The sequence below is a fragment of the Centropristis striata genome, chromosome 17 (genome assembly GCF_030273125.1).
Source record: "Centropristis striata isolate RG_2023a ecotype Rhode Island chromosome 17, C.striata_1.0, whole genome shotgun sequence".
Lineage (NCBI taxonomy): Eukaryota > Metazoa > Chordata > Actinopteri > Perciformes > Serranidae > Centropristis > Centropristis striata.
The window spans coordinates 4,057,225-4,073,861 of NC_081533.1; the positions used below are offsets into that span (position 1 = coordinate 4,057,225).

The 16,637-nt window shown below is 40.0% G+C and overlaps 3 protein-coding genes across 4 annotated transcripts in view; 1 reads left to right on the forward strand and 2 right to left on the reverse strand.

Annotated features, from left to right (window-relative positions):
* Positions 1-16,637, reverse strand: part of LOC131989470 (uncharacterized) — a 299,290-nt gene that overhangs the window by 242,288 nt on the left and 40,365 nt on the right. The gene's annotated exons all lie outside the window — the stretch shown is intronic.
* Positions 504-13,489, forward strand: oxa1l (OXA1L mitochondrial inner membrane protein). 2 transcript variants are annotated; one of them, XM_059354728.1, is made up of 12 exons: positions 504-663; positions 1,228-1,362; positions 1,843-1,953; positions 2,937-2,969; positions 3,000-3,228; positions 3,527-3,670; positions 7,880-7,965; positions 8,636-8,800; positions 9,541-9,645; positions 9,722-9,884; positions 11,872-11,952; positions 13,256-13,489. In XM_059354728.1, exons 1-12 carry the CDS (start codon positions 553-555, stop codon positions 13,360-13,362), a joined length of 1,470 nt encoding a protein of 489 aa, XP_059210711.1. In that variant the 5' UTR covers positions 504-552; the 3' UTR covers positions 13,363-13,489. The 2 variants fall into 2 exon arrangements, with proteins under 2 accessions (XP_059210711.1, XP_059210710.1); XM_059354727.1 differs by having other exon boundaries at positions 2,937-3,228.
* Positions 13,567-16,637, reverse strand: part of slc7a7 (solute carrier family 7 member 7) — a 24,986-nt gene continuing 21,915 nt past the window's right edge. Inside the window, exons 9-10 of the mRNA XM_059354731.1 lie at positions 16,116-16,299; positions 13,567-14,774 (exon numbers count right to left, since the gene is read on the reverse strand). Coding sequence (XP_059210714.1) covers positions 14,707-14,774; positions 16,116-16,299 — 252 coding nt within the window. The 3' untranslated portion in view covers positions 13,567-14,706. The remainder of the gene's footprint in view (positions 14,775-16,115; positions 16,300-16,637) is intronic.

Consider the following 16,637-nt stretch of genomic DNA (forward strand, 5'->3'; position numbering starts at 1 on the left):
CCTGCTGTTTTTGGCCATTTCCAGGTTGCATACTTTAACAAATTCCTCCTACAGAATTCATCCAATCCTCTCAAACTTGGTCAGTACCATCACAAGGCCTTTGGGGATCAAAAGTTGTATAAATCTTTACTCGCCACAAAACAAGAGATCGTTATAACTTCTCCTTTCTTTGTCCCATCTGGTCCAAACTTCTTTTTAATCAAATATTTTTGACCTTTTATCTCATAATTTTGACTTTTTTGATCTCATCATTATGACGTTTTATCCCATAATAATAACTTTTTATATCATCATTATGACTTTTTTTCTCATAACTAAGACTTTTTATCTAATAATTTCGACTTTTTTTTTAAATCTCAGAATTATGACTTTTAATATGGGCAAAAATAAATTCTCAACAAAGCCAAGTTTTCACATTATATTTTTTATAACTGTCGGAAACGGGCTTCCATAGTTTAAACACACAAACACACAAAAAAAGGCGAAGCGCGTTGCAAACCGCCCGGCAAATTGACTCTCGTCGCTCCCCGTAGCAGGTTCTTTTCCTCCAGCATGGCTGCGTTCAGGAGCGGAGTGACTCCAGGTAGCTTAGCACGATGTTTCCTGAAGCAGACTGGGAAACAGAGCAGAGGCAGCCAGATCCTTTCAGACATTTGGAGCCACGTAAGTCTTCTTTACAGTCCCACGTTAAGTTTCTGTCCTCTGCTTCCGAAACAAAGACACAAACTGCGACTCTCCGCGGCTAACTCGCTAGCCGGTTAGCCTCCTGTGTGACTTTGACAGCCTCTCTGCTAAAAACATCTCAAACATCTAAAATAACGAGCCTGTCTGGGGCTGTTACCTGCTGTTAGTTGAGGTGTGGTTGAGTTAAACTGTTGATTAGTGTGAACCAGCTGCTGTCTACTGTAAAACCACCAGAGGTCACAGAATAAACAGGATCTACTGAGTTTACCCTCTGACCCCCAACAAGCTGGTTCAGCACGGTTTCAGGGCTCCTTTAACATTTTACTCAGTACTCTCCCTGCTCAGACCAGGAGGTTGCCGCCTGCATCAGACTGAACCTGTGCTAATTCTGACAGTGTTGACTGTGTTCTTAAAGTTTAAAATAAAATGCTCTGATTTGCTGTGAACCACAGTACAAAACCTGCAGAGACACAGCAGCAGCCTCCATACGTGTCATCAGGTGGTGGTTTACTCTGACTCTCTGTCTCTCTGCTCCACAAGCAGCGGTTGCTCCAGAAGTCCAGTCTGCACACGGTGCTGGAGTGTCGCAGTCCCGCCGCCAGAGCTCTGCTGGGCCGCCGACAGCACGCCAAGATCCTGTGGGTGAACGCAGTGGCACTCAGACACAACAGCTCACAGGTGAGTTGGCATTCAGGTGATCCGTCCCACTGCTGAAAACTGCCTCGACAACATCAAACTAGTCTCCTGCTACTTCTTTTACCATGTCAGTTAAATGTGTATTCAGATATATAACCTTAATTAATTAATTATATGTATGTATGTATATATATATATATATATATATATATATAATTAATTCTTAATTTTAAATAAATCTTTAAAAAAAACTATATATATAATTATGAACTATTATATTAGCTGTGGGTATATATAAACCTAATACCTTGATTGTTTCCATTTTTTTTCTGTTAGTCGCTTTGGATAACGGCGTCTGTTAAAAGACTAAATGTAAATAAAATAATAAATGTGTATATATATATATTAAATCATATTAATTTAGAGCTTTTTACTAATATGTTGTAAGCTTGTAAAATATCAAAGTGACCAGCTGTTCCACCTGTACTTATGTTATGTTATTTATTGTGTTTATATCACCAGATCCCAGCGGAGGATGTCACCATGGCAACTCCAGTGTTGGAGTCCTCCTCCTCCGTCGTGTCTCCGCCTGCTGAGCTGACCTCCATCACCACACAGCCCATCACTGAACAGGTATCTGAGCCTCCACCTCTTATCTTAGTCTCCATCTGAACCACACCTGGGCATTGGGCGCATGAGGTTACCCAGAGATTAGAAATCAATACAACCGCAGTGCTTTTATTTTGAAGGCGATTTACGTATATCTGCCTGCATGCATACTCATCTGCAAAGAAACACGTTCCACAAAACACACTGAGTTACCTCGGTACCTTGTTAAAAACACGTATATCTTTTTACATAAAGTTAATAAATTACTGGTTTATTGCATAACATACATGCTCTATATTGTTTTTGTGGTTTGAATGTATGTTTAGTAGCATTCCTGGCCCTTTTAACTGATAGTTCACAAGATTTATTTAAAATCGTAGCTCCATGAAAATAAAAATAAGACATTCCTTGGTCACCTTGTGAATCATATGTGTATATGTATATATATATATATATATATGACAGAAGATAATTAACTTTAACAAACCTTGTTCCTGTCAGCCGCTACTATAGAAGCCTTTTTCATACTTTATATCAACTTTATATGAATTACGACGCACTCATTTTACCGTTCCACCTGTTATTTCCTGTCACTACCTTTCAAAATAAAAGAATCACAACATTGTAAAACACATAGAAAATTTACAAACATGAAAAACGAGCAATAAAATACAAAAACGCCACTAGGAAGCTTACTACAAGACATTTGACACTTGTGTTAAAATAAATGTTAAAGTGATATAGTGATTGGAGTATTTACTACTTTTTACTGCTATATTTGATTTATTTCCACATTAACAGTCCTATTCTAACATATATTCTTATCAGTAGCAGCTCAAAACCAGATAATTTACTGTATTTTATGAAGTGATTAAATTGATATTGAGCAGAATTTAGTCCAGAGTTTTGGTCCGGCCCCACACCCGTTGGTCATGTGGCCCCTTGGGAACATTAATTGCCCGCCTCTGCTCTAGAACGATGTGGTTCTATCTCCTCTGGTATTTTAGATCCCAGTAGAAGCGGTTTCCACGGCAGCACCAGTCCTGGACTTGTCGCCTCCTGCGGCGGTGGTCCTGGACGTGTCTCCTCCTGCGGCGGTGGTCCTGGACCTGCAGCAGCTCTCTGAGGCGGTGGGGGACGCGGCCCCGACGGCAGCGGGGGTCCTGCAGGCTGCAGCCACAGAGAGCAGCCTGTCAGAGCTGGGACTGGCTGCTCCCACACCAGTGGGCCTGATCCAGAGCCTGCTGGAGCTCCTCCACATGGACCTGGGGCTGCCCTGGTGGGGCGCCATCATAGTCGGTCAGCAACACCTCCTACTCACCTTCATCTTTAGTTTTTATTCTCATATTATATTTTATTTATCTTCATCTTCTACTTCAGCTTTTTCTTCTGTGTCTTCTTCTTCTTTGTTCCTCTGCTGCTTCTTTGTATCTTGTTATTTTTCTTCTTTAATTTCCTCTTCTTCTTTGTCTTCTCCTACTTCTTATTATTACTTATCTTCTTTTTCCCCTCCCTGCTTCTTATTAATCTCCATCGTCTGCTCCTTCTCTTTCTGTTGTCTCCGTCCCTGTTGTAACCGGTCCTCTCTGTCCCGTAGGGACGGTGCTGGCTCGCCTGGCGGTGTTCCCGGTCATCGTGAAGGGTCAGAGGGAAGCAGCCAAGCTCAACAACTTCATGCCCGAGATCACCAAACTCACCACCAGGGTCAACGAGGCCAAACAGAGCGGAAACAAATTTGAATGTAACATTTCCTCTTGGCATTTATCGTTTCAGTCATATTTGTAGATTTCTACGTGTGTGTATTAGGGGTGTGCCATATCGTATCGTTCATGATAATATCGGTATATTTTTTTTATGGTTAAAAAAATGCATATCATAATATTGGCAACATTCCTACTTCTTGATGTCGTGGCGTAAGGTTACACAACTGAATACACCGAGCTGCCCTCCAAACACACTGCTGCATTATGCCATTGGTTAGCCACAAGCTAACATTAGCTAACAATTAAAGTTGTTTTAAATCACAAGAAGCGACTTACTCTCTGTCGCTAAACACATGCAGCTTTCAAAATAAGAGCACAGTGTGTTATCAGAATCCACCACAGAATTTACAAGAAGACTGTCAAAATAAGATGCCTTAAATAAAACATACAAGAACCCTTTATTCTCCTTAACAAAATTAATCATTAAAATTTGCCCCCGAAACCCCTAAATGGTTAGTTTTATTATTTGCTCATACTCAAGAGTCAAGAGTAAAAAAATTTGTATTTGCCAACTGTTGAGATTTGCACTTCCTACTACATTTTAGATTTTTATTTATTTACACAGACTTAAAAAAAGCATATTTTCTATGTTAGGGCTGCAACTAACCATTATAATACTATACTATATTCTCAGTATTTTGTAATATCATCAAGAATAATGTTTTCGCAAACTTAGCCTGAAATATCGTGATATTCTTTTAGGGCCATACCGCCTACCCCTGGTGTGTATTTGTGCATTTAATCTTGTGGATCTAACCTGGCTCCTGGTTTCTGGTAGTAGTTTTTGCTTTAAGGTGCTTATTGTTTTTTGCTTAAGATTGCTACTCTGCTTGCTGAGGCTTTATGCTTTATTTGTTTGGTTTAGTTTAAAGTTAAGTTCAGTTTTCAGCCCCCCACTGCCTAGCTATTTTACCTGAAAAATTTTCCCCCAACGGGGCTGCTGGTGGCTTTGCCCCTTGTACCATCTTTGTACCTCCTGCCCTTACCATGACAACGTACTCAATCCTGGTTCGAGTTTCAACTCGTAGATTCTTCAGACCTCGCACAACCTATCGCACTTATCACAACCTTGTGCAGCCCGCTCGCTCCAAGCACACTCAGCGCCTCGTCAAGGGTGGACTAAGGAACTGCCAGTCTGCATGCCGTAAGTCTGAGTTCATCTCTGGCTTTGCTGCTCAGCATTCACTGGACTTCCTTGCCCTCACTGAGACGTGGTTAACACCAACCAACTCCTCCACTCCTGCAGCTCTTTCTGCTGCCTTCTCCTTCTATCACACCCCTAGACCCACTGGTAGGGGTGGAGGAACAGGTCTTCTTATCAACCGTGACTGGAAGTTCTCCCTCCATCCACTGCCACAGTTCTCTCCACGGTTCTTTGAATTCCACGCTGTCTCCATAACCTCTCCCTCACCAATAACCATTGTTGTTCTCTACCGCCCACTCTCTACCGGTCCCCTTGGAGAATTTCTGGAGGAGATGGACGTCCTACTGTCAAACTTCCCTGAAGATGGTCCACCACTTGTCCTTCTCTGGGACTTCAACATCCAGCTCGAGAAGTCAGCAGACTTACTACTTCTACTCTCCTCCTTCGCTCTTCTGCTCACTCCATCACCTCCTACTCACAAAGCTGGCAACCTCCTCGATCTCATTTTCACCAGGAGTTGCTCGACTACCAATCTCTCTGTAACCCCACTTCATGTCTCTGACCACTACTTTATCAACTTCTCCCTCCCACTCTCCTGATCGGACTGTCTGCCCTCACCGACAGATACCGCACTGGTCCGCCGCAACATTCGCTCTCTCTCTCCTCCTGCTCTGGCCTCAACTGTTCTCTCATCCCTCCCTTCATCAGACTCATTCTCACTTCTGCAGCCCAACTCTGCAACCGACACTCTCCTTGCCACCATCTCCTCCTCTCTTGACTCACTCTGTCCTCTCACTCCTCGGAAAGTACGCAAGTCCTCCCCTGCCCCTTGGCTGTCGGACTCTGTGGAGCCACCAGAGCTCCCCTACGGGCAGCAGAACGGAAGTGGCAGAAAACTAAACACCCTGAGGACCTACGCAACTACCAATCTCTTCTTGCTGCCTTCTCATCTTTGATCTCAGCTGAAAAAACCTCTTTCTATCAGACCAGGATCCAATCCTCATTCTCCAACCCCAAGAAGCTCTACTCCATCTTTACAAACCTCCTTGTCCCTCCAACCCCCCCTCCTTCCTCCTCCCTCCTACCGACCCACTTTGTCAACCATTTCCTGAAAAAGATTGAGGACATACGCTCGTCATTTACCCATCCAGTCTTACAACCTGCCTCTCCTCCCTCCCCATCAGCGTCTCCCTCCCTCTCAGCATTCACTCCACTGTCTCCTCCTCAAGTGCTCAGCCTTGTAACCTCTGCCCGTCCTACCACGTGTCAGCTGGATCCTATTCCCTCCCACCTGTTTCAGTCTATTGCTCCGGATCTCCTCACGTTCCTCTCCCATCTTATCAACACTTCCTTGACTACTGGCTGCTTTCCTAACTCTCTGAAGGAAGCAAGGGTGAATCCTCTCCTAAAGAAATCCACCCTCGACCCATCCTTAGTGGACAACTACAGACCCGTCTCTCTCCTGCCGTTCCTCTCCAAAACTCTGGAACGGGCTATCTTCAATCAACTATCCTGCTACCTGCATAGGCACAACCTCCTTGACCCTCACCAGTCTGGTTTCAAGAAGGGCCACTCAACAGAGACTGCCCTTCTCGCTGCGACTGAACAGCTTCACAAGGCGAAGGCGGCCTCTCTCTCATCTGTGGTGGTTCTACTGGACCTTTCTGCAGCTTTTGACACTGTGGATCACCAGATCCTCATCTCCACCCTTCACCACCTTGGAGTATCTGGCTCTGCCCTGTCTCTGCTCAAATCCTATCTCAAGGACCGCACCTTCCGTGTAACTTGGAGGGGTTCTGTTTCAGAACCCTGTCTACTCACCACCGGGGTCCCTCAAGGCTCTGTCCTTGGTCCGCTCCTCTTCTCGATATACACCAACTCCCTTGGCTCCCTCATCCACTCGCATGGCTTCTCCTATCATAGCTATGCCGACGACACCCAGCTAATCTTCTAATTTCCCCAGTCTGAAACACAGGCAGCAGCACGTATCTCTGCATGTCTGGCCGACATCTCCCAGTGGATGTCCTCGCACCACCTCAAACTCAACCTGGGAAAGACTGAGCTACTTTACCTCCCAGGGAAGGGCTCTCCCACCACTGACCTCCACACCACTGTCCAGAACACAGTGGTTGTCTCTACAGAAACCGCCAAAAACCTTGGCGTAACTCTTGACAACCAACTGTCCCTCTCCACAAACATCACCGCCACTACCAGATCTTGCAGATTCTTGCTGCATAACATCAGGAGAATCCGCCCGTTTCTCACCCAGAAGGCAGCTCAGGTCCTGGTCCAGGCACTGGTCATCTCACGCCTGGACTACTGCAACTCCCTCATGGCAGGTCTGCCTGCCAAAGCCATCCGACCTCTACAAATCATCCAGAATGCAGCTGCTCGATTGGTCTTCAATCTTCACACATCAATTTGTTGTCAATTTTCACACACAACACCCCTCCTCTGCTCCCTCCACTGGCTACCTGTGGCGGATACGCTTCAAGACTCTAGTTCTGGCGTACTCTGCTGCTAACGGTTCAGGTCCTACTTACATCCAGGACCTTGTCAAACTCTACACCCCTGCCCGTCCTCTACGCTCTGCATCAGCCAAACAGCTGGCGACTCCCACCCGGCGTGGGTCAACTCGCCTCAAAACCACTTCCAGACTTTTCTCTGTCCTGGCTCCCAAATGGTGGAACGAGCTCCCCACCGACATCAGGACCTCAGACAGCCTGGACATCTTCCGCCGCAGGCTGAACACCTATCTCTTCCAACAATACCTCGGTTAAGTCATGGTTATTGAACATATATATTAAAAAAAAAAAAAAAAAGCTCTTCTTCTTTTCTTCTGTAACATATAGCACTCCTTTAGCAATGACAGTTAGCTCTTGAAGTTATGTACTTACTTGATTCCTATGGTCTATGTCTAGTACCATCAGGTTGAATGCACTTATTGTAAGTCGCTTTGGACAAAAGTGTCTGCTAAATGACATGTAATGTAATGTATTTGTTGTTTTTAATGAATCCACTCACCCTGAGCTGTGTGTTGCAGTTGCCAAAGCCTACTCCGACCTGAACTTGTTCCAGAAGAAGAACGATGTGAATCCTCTCCGCGGCTTCCTGGTTCCTCTGGTGCAGGTCCGTTTCTCTCTTTACTCCCTGGACTTTGAAATAAATAAGTAAAGGTTACAAACTGGATGAGGACCTTCTTGTAAATTGTCAGATCTAAATAGTTTCATATACTATGGTTGCCTGAATAGAAAAAGTTTATTTCCTGTTTAATTTATTTTATGGTTCTTGTTTGCTTGTTTATGTACAGCACTTTGTTGCAGCTGTGGTTGTTTTTAAAGCAGTGGTGGTTCTAGACCAGTTTTACCCTGGGGGCCAAGGAGGGGCCAGTGTAATGAAATATTTTCAACTTTATTCTTGTAATAATTAAATATATTTTGACTTTATTCTCCTAATTAATTTAATATTTTCAACTTTATTTTGTAATTAAATATTTTCAACTTTATTCTTGTAATTAATTTTATATTTTCGACTTTATTTTTGTAATTAAATATTTTTCAACTTTATTCTCGTAATTAATTAAGTATTTTCAACTAATTAAATATTTTTAGACTTTTAGACTTGATTTCCTATTATTTTGACCACTGAAGCGACCTTTGTGACACCAAAACTGAATGAAATAAAATCAGCGAGATGAAACAAATCTGATGCTGGATACAGAGAACTTTGCCTTGTTTATTATGTGAATTGACTAAGAAAAATCTTGAATGCAGCAGACTTTTGCTGATGTTTTCTGCAGGCGCCGATCTTCATCTCCTTCTTCATGGCGCTGAGGAAGATGGCGGAGCTGCCGGTGCCCAGCCTGCAGACGGGAGGTCTGCTGTGGTTCACAGACCTGACGGCAGCAGATCCCTTTTATATCCTGCCGCTGGCCGCTACTGGGACCATGCTGCTCATCCTGGAGGTCAGACAGCTCATCCCCCCCAAAAAACATACAGACAGTCATGGAAACAAATATTAGACCCTTATGACCATCATTTTAATGGCTGGTACAACTGAAGGTACATTTGTTTGGACAAATATTATAATAATAATAATAATAATAATAATAATAACTAAAATAGCTGATAAGAATTTAATTTAAGAGCTGATATCTAGACATTTTCCATTGTTTTCTTGGTAATAACCAAAATTATTATCAAGAATAATTAAGTAAATATTTTCGACTTTATTCTATTAATTAATTAAATATTTTCTACGTTAGTCTCATAATTAATTAAATATTTTCAACTCAATTCTATTAATTAATTAAATATTTATGACTTTAATCTGATAATTATTATTTATTTATTTTCTTAATGTGGCCCTCTGTAGTAAATATTATGTAATTTCACATAAAATACTTATTTTTTAATTCCGTATGTGTTCTTTCATAGTTTTGATGTCTTTGCTATTAATCTAAAATGTTGAAAATAATAAAAATAAAGAAAAAAACTCTGAATGAGAAGGTATGTTCAAACTTTTGACCGGTACTGCGTTAAAATAAATAAAAAAGGGCTCATATTAACTGTAAAAAGACTAAAAATCAAACCTTTTGTTGCTCTTTCAAAGCCAGCTGTAATAACCAAATAAAAACAATGATGAGAATATAGCAGGACTCCTATTGGACAGTTTGTGATAAGTGTCCCGTTGTGTGTGTGGTAGCTGGGAGCAGAGTCTGGCGTGGACAACCCCAACCTGCGAGCCATGAAGACGGTGTTCAGGATCATGCCCTTCATCATCCTCCCCTTAACCATCAACTTCCCCACGGTCAGTCCTCAGTCTCTCAGCTCCTCTGGTCTCCTCTGAAGGGGACATTTATTTATTATTGTCCCTCTCTCCACAGGCCGTCTTCACCTACTGGCTCACCTCCAACTCCTTCTCTCTGGCCCAAGTGGCGCTGCTCAGACACCCGCTGGTCCGAGAGCGCCTCAGGATCCCCGAGAGGATCAAACACCCCACGGACGCCTTGCCGAAGAACGAAGGCCTGATCCAGAACATGAAGAAGGGTCCGTGTCTCCACTCACATCCACTAGAGAGATGGATGGATAGATGGATAGATGAGTTTATTCATCCCCCGGGGGGGGCAGGTTGTCATAGCAGTCTGGTGTTTGAATACAATAAACAGGATTCAATGGAATAAAATACGAGAGAAAGAAATGAGAAAGAAATAACTAAAATAAGAATAGGACAAGGACATAACTTAGTTTTTTTTATCTACTAATCATGACTTTTTTTATCTCATAATTTCAACTTTTTTATCTCATAATTTCAACTTTTTTACCTCATAATAGTGACTTTTTCATCTCATAATAGTGACTTTGTAATCACACAATAGTGACTTTGTTATCTCACAATACTGACTTTTTATCTCACAATACTGACTTTTTAATCTCACAATAGTGATTTTTTATCTCACAATAGTGACTTTTTAATCTCACAATAGTGACTTTTTAATCTCACAATAGTGATTTTTTTATCTCACGATAGTGACTTTTTATCTCACAATAGAGACTTTTATCTCACAATAGTGACTTTTTTATCTCACAATCGTGACTTTTTTATCTCACAATAGTGACTTTTTATCTCACAATAGTGATTTTTTAATCTCACGATAGTGACTTTTTTATCTCACGATAGTGACTCTTTTATCTCACAATAGTGATTTTTTAATCTCACGATAGTGACTTTTTTATCTCACGATAGTGACTCTTTTATCTCACGGTAGTGACTTTTTTATCTCACGGTAGTGACTTTTTTATCTCACGGTAGTGACTTTTTTATCTCACAATGGTGACTTTTATCTCACAATGGTGACTTTTATCTCACAATTGTGACTTTTTATCACAGTCGTGAATAGTGACTTTTTTATCTCACAATCGTGACTTTTTTATTTCACAATCGTGACTTTTTTATCTCACAATAGTGACTTTTTTATCTCACAATAGTGACTTTTTTATCTCACAATAGTGACTTTTTTATCTCACAATAGTGACTTTTTAAATCTCACAATAGTGACTTTTTTATCTCACAATAGTGACTTTTTTATCTCACAATAGTGACTTTTTTATCTCACAATAGTGACTCTTTATCACACAATAGTGCAATCTCATAATTTTGACTTTTCTTATCTCGTATGACTTTATCTGATAATTTCATTTTTAAAAATCTGACAATCATGACTTTTGCATCTCATAATTGCGACTTTTTATCTCATAATTATAATTATGTCATAATGACTTTTTGATCACATAATGACTTTTTATCTCATAATTTTTTTATAGGTAAACCTACTCAAAAAGGTATTTTGTGCAGAATAACAGTTATGTCATAAATCGTAAACAAGAAGAAAAACGCATGTTGTATTTGGTGATAAAATGGTTGGAAAAAATTGGAATAAAAAGCAATTTATATATACAACGAGGGCTGGGCGATATATCGATATAAAAAATATATCGATATATTTTTAAATATAAATATGGAATTAGACCATATCGCATATATCAATATAGTTAAATTTTTTCCTTTCTTTGTATATAAATGCGGCCCTTACTCATATTTAGTTCATTTGTAGTGTTCGTTAATCTTTTCTCATGTAAATATATTTATTTCAGAAAGAGACTGGCCTATTTTATTTCATAGGCTATTTTTATTTTAGATATTTTTTTTATTTAAATGTGCACTTTATGGAGCTTTATTTTTTATTTTTTTATATTAATAATAATAATATTTTTTGTTATACAGTATTTACGTTCACTTAACTAAACGGTTTTAATAAAACTACTTGTGACATGTCATATTTGACTTTGACTGAACATTTGCTCTCACTCTGCGATTAAAAAAATATCAGGATATATATCGTTATTCAGCCTAAATATGTCGGGATATGACTTTTGGTCCATATCGCCCAGCCCTACCAGGACACTTAAAAAACACGAGATAAATAACGTTGAACTGTTGAGGTATTCACGGTTGTTTCTGTGGTTTGTTCTCCAGGCTGGAAAAACGCTAACCTGGCCTACCAGCTGGAAGAGAGAGAGAGAAGAATCAAAAACCACCTGGACCTCGCAGCCAAAGGTCAGCATAAGCTTCACATGGACACTTTTTATTCCATGTTGGGTTTTATTTCAGCCACTGAGAAACCGCTGGCTGGAGCACAGACTGTATATAAATAATGGATGTAACCTGCCAACTCAGCATCTATTTAATCTCTGTTTTTATACCTACTCCAGTAGGTATAAGAACATGCATACATGTGCAAAATAAAATATATAAACAGTACTGTGCAAAAGCCTGTTTTGATAGTGGCTGCTTTTATTTTGAAAGGACTAAAGGACTACGTGAGATAAACTGTAAAGATAACTTCAAGGAGTTCAGTGTTTTATGTTTTAGCCCCCAAAGAGGCATGAGATTAGTTTTCACACTAATCATCATATTTAAATGTGTTTTGTGTTTAAATAAGTTTTGGATGAAATTAAACTTAGTAATTCATGCTAGCAAGGTTTGATACGGTAAGCTATTTTTGCTCCAATTAATACTCTTGTATTTCTGTGTGTTTTATAATTGAGTGTGCTTGAAAGAGCACACTATCTCCTCTCCACCAGGCTTAATTAGATGTTATTCTTCCATTTCTTTCGTGGGTTTTTTTTCGGTCAACTACTCCTCCACTTTTAATTTTATTTTTAAATTATTCTGCAATAATACGGCAAAGAATCCTCCCAATGTTACCCTATGGAGAGGCTAGCGTGGATGACATCATTGCTAGAGTACAGAGGGTGAAAAAAAATTGTCAAAAAATAAATTTAAAAACTGCACTCGAGGCAGCAGATGCGACTGTACAGAAATAATTTATAGATAGAAACGTAGTAAAATGTGTCTTCTCCCTCACATTGGTGTGGTAAAGCTGTCAGAGTTCTAGTTTGGGCGTAGGACGCAATGATGAGCCACCAACCCCACCCACAGCCTTATAGACCGCCATGGTAGAAATGGCGGGGAAATTTCTTGAGGAAAGCAGAGGTACCAGTTTCTTCTGATCGCTCTAAAAAGACAATTTCTTCATTTTTATTCACAAAACACATATGTAGACGTTTAGGAAGAACTCAGGATGCTAAAACTGAAGTTTTCACTTATAGGAGCTACGGTTTGGCCAAAAATGCTTTCTGTTCGAGGAGAACGTTTTGCTGTTTTTCGCTCTCTGTCAGTGGCATCAAAGGAGCAGTTGATTTCAGTTGATTGCTCTGCTCTGATTGGTGGGCGCCATCTGGCCCTGGTTGCTTAGCTACCAAAGCAAGTTTATAATTTAAAAGAGAGCCATTAGCATGATTGTCTAATTCCTGTGAAGCCTTTTATTCTTATTTCTTCCCTTCGTTTCTCTCCGCAGGTCCACTGAGGCAGACTTTTACCCACAATCCCCTGAAGCAGACGGCAGCATCATCAAAAGAAAACCCAGCTGGTGGCAAAGCCAGGCCGTGGAAGGACGTCGTCTGATAAATCCAGCCGATCGTTTAACAGTGTGATGAATTATGTAAATATTTATGAATGGAAGCGACTGCAGAGGGGGGGTTGTCATTATGTATTATTGTAATTAAAATATGAAAAATCTGCCTCAAAACGACCACGTGTGTGTGTTTTTAATGTTGTGATTTCAGTGTAAACTTTTCCCCTGGAAATAAAGAAACGAGTGGATTCATGTAGTCAACAAGTAATTTTATTATAAATACATGTTTGCAGCTCAACTGTCTTAGTTTTTTTTACATTTAACAGCCAGAAATGAGTTAATTTGTAAAAAAACAAACAAAAAAAAGCCCTTGACGAGACCTTGTGGCTGACATTTATGTAAAAAAACAACCTTTTCTTCCCACATTAGTGAACGCAGGAACATTTTAATATCTTTTACTGCTTGATTTTCTAATAATAATAATAATGCTTTTTAGTTTCAAATAAGTTCCCCTGTGTACTATCATAATAATAATTAGCCGCCTTCCAATTAAATCTAATGTGTACGACGTATTAGGGCCACATTTAGAAGAAAACAAAAACGTGAATTACGAGATTAAAGTATTTTAATGTATAATTCTACAAAATTCTCCAAGGCTCTCATTTTAACAACTCTCCTCTAATTCATTAAATATTAATGATGTTATTCTCATAATTAATTAAACATTTTTCAACTTTATTCTCGTATTAATTAAATATTTGACGTTATTCTCGTAATTAAATATTTTGGACTTTATTCTCGTAATTAAATATTTTGGACTTTATTCTCGTAACTAATTAAATATTTACAACTTTATTCTCATAACTAAATATCTTCAACTTTATTTCGTAATTAACTAAATATTTACGACTTTATTCTCGTAACTAATTAAATACTTTCGACTTTATTCTTGTAATTAATCAAATATTTACGACTTTACTCTCATGATAATTTTTTTTTCTTTCTAAATATGGCCCTAATACTCCGTCATAAATATGTAATTTCACATAAAATACTTATCTGGACATATGAATTAAATAATTCTCTACTAACGCGTACAGCTCTGTGATAAAATAAAGGAGTTGATTTCTTCAGGAGTGCATTAAACAGTTCTCTCTGAAGTCTCAGTCAGCCAGAGTGAAATGTTGCCGTGGAGCCCCGGGCGCCATCATTCACACGTTCATTAACATGAACGATGGCCGGGAGATGATTGACAGGTCAGAGAGCGGCGTCCAGCTCCAGCCCAGATGTTTGGTCCAGGTGGAGCCGCCTCGTGGCTGCAGCGGCGGGCCGGGGTGAGTCCAGGTGGAGCCTCCCAGTCCGTCAGTCTCCGGCAGCGTGGAGAGACCAAACGTCTAGTCGTCCTTATCCATCTCAGTCAGCACCGAGTAGCACACCTTCTGGATCAGCACGCCGGATTTAGCTGGAAGAGGTGGAAGAAAGACATGTTTTTCTGTTATCAGCCTGAATTCAGCTGTAAACACTGACATTCAGTTTAAGTTGGTGGTAAAAAGCAACAGCTCAGAGTTGTACGGTGTCCCTGAGAGCTCACAGCGCTGAAACATAAGAAAACACATGCAAAGACACAAAACACAAGCAAACTGAGAAAACATCTTCATCAATCTGACAACACAAGAGCAGCATTTAGAAAACGCTGCAAAGACCACAACACAACAGAAGTGTTTCCAGAGGACTCTTAAAAGTGATGCACACGTCTGGACACGCTTGTGATATTATCACGTTATTTCAAGATAATGATAATTTCAATGTTATAATGATCATAGCGTGCTTAGCCGGTGATCGATAACATGCTAACGTTAGCGGGCTAGCAAAACTAAGACCAACTTGGTGCCGTTGAGAGAGACCAACTAAGACGTGTATCATTCGTTTATTTGATTTGTTGAACTGCAATGTGATTGATATGGGCTAGTGGGCTAACGCCATATATCATGTTATAACATGAAAATATCATTATCATGAAATAACGAGATCATTTCACGTTATAAGGTTATAACGTGAAATTATATATATATAACCCTATGTTTTAATAATGTTTTAACCCTCTATGCTACGGTGTTGGCACATTTTTGGCCTTTCAAATTTCTACAATGCATCTTTTTGGGTGATGCAATACTCTAAAAAAGAGGGAAGAGTATAGGGAACCAATAGCAATGCTTTAATTTGTCACATGACCTCCAGGAGGCCATATTGAAACACTATTTTGCAGACTTTTCCAAAGGAAACATTTTGCGCCACAAAAAATCCCTCAAAACGTAATTTCCTGGCCCTTTTCCATCTGGAAAAAATATATTCCTACTGATAGATGAGTAAAGATTAATTTCTGATAGTTTCATACACTTAGACTGTTGAAGACATTCATTTCAATGGGTCGTTGGTTCAATGGTACAATGTTTCCTACAGGCAACATTCAGACAAGAAACCAGTTAAAAAAAGTTCCTTTTATAATGTTTTTAAATGTAAAATGTTATGTATTGTACCCTGTTGAAGCTACTGAATCTTTTACACATGTTTATTAAATAAATTATGTTAAAATTAATTTTAAAAACTTTCTTTTTTCACTTGTACACCGTTATGGTACAATGTTGCCTACGGACCACAAACCCCAAAAACTTCCCAAAAGAAGAATTATAAAATATCTTCAGATTATGTTTATTTAGTCTATTTAAAGACAGAAAAACTGGCATCATAATGTACACCATAGAGGGTTAAAAGTGACCAAAGATCCAGCAGATCTGTGTCTTACCGATGAGGCTCCGTAGCCACAGAGGCCTCTTGTGGGCCGGAGTGTAGATGCACAGGAAGTAGACGGGCACGCCTGACAGGGCGATGCCGATGCCGATCAGGGAGTTGACGGTGTCGCTGTAGAGCGGCACCACCACCAGGAAGACGGTGAGCAGACAGAAGATGATGGGGTAGACGAGGCTGAGCTGAGGGGGGAGGAGGGAAAAACAAGGAGATGATTAATTATTAGTGACGGGACGGAGTGTGCCGAGGCTTCGCAGCGCGTGCCGATAAATCCAGGAAGTCTTTTACGAAGCGCGTGTCGAGGCTTGTTTCTTTAACCCTTTGATGCACAACATGGGTCTAAGTGACCCGACCAATTTTTTATGTTCTATGTATTTGCAATAAATTAATTTCATCATTCAGTATTGCAGGTTTTCCTCAAATAACTTGTTTTTGATCGTCATACATCCTCATTTTTATTTTTTTATTTCTTGCTTTTTGAATAAAAAAACTTCTTTTTTATCACTAAGCTTCTAATGCA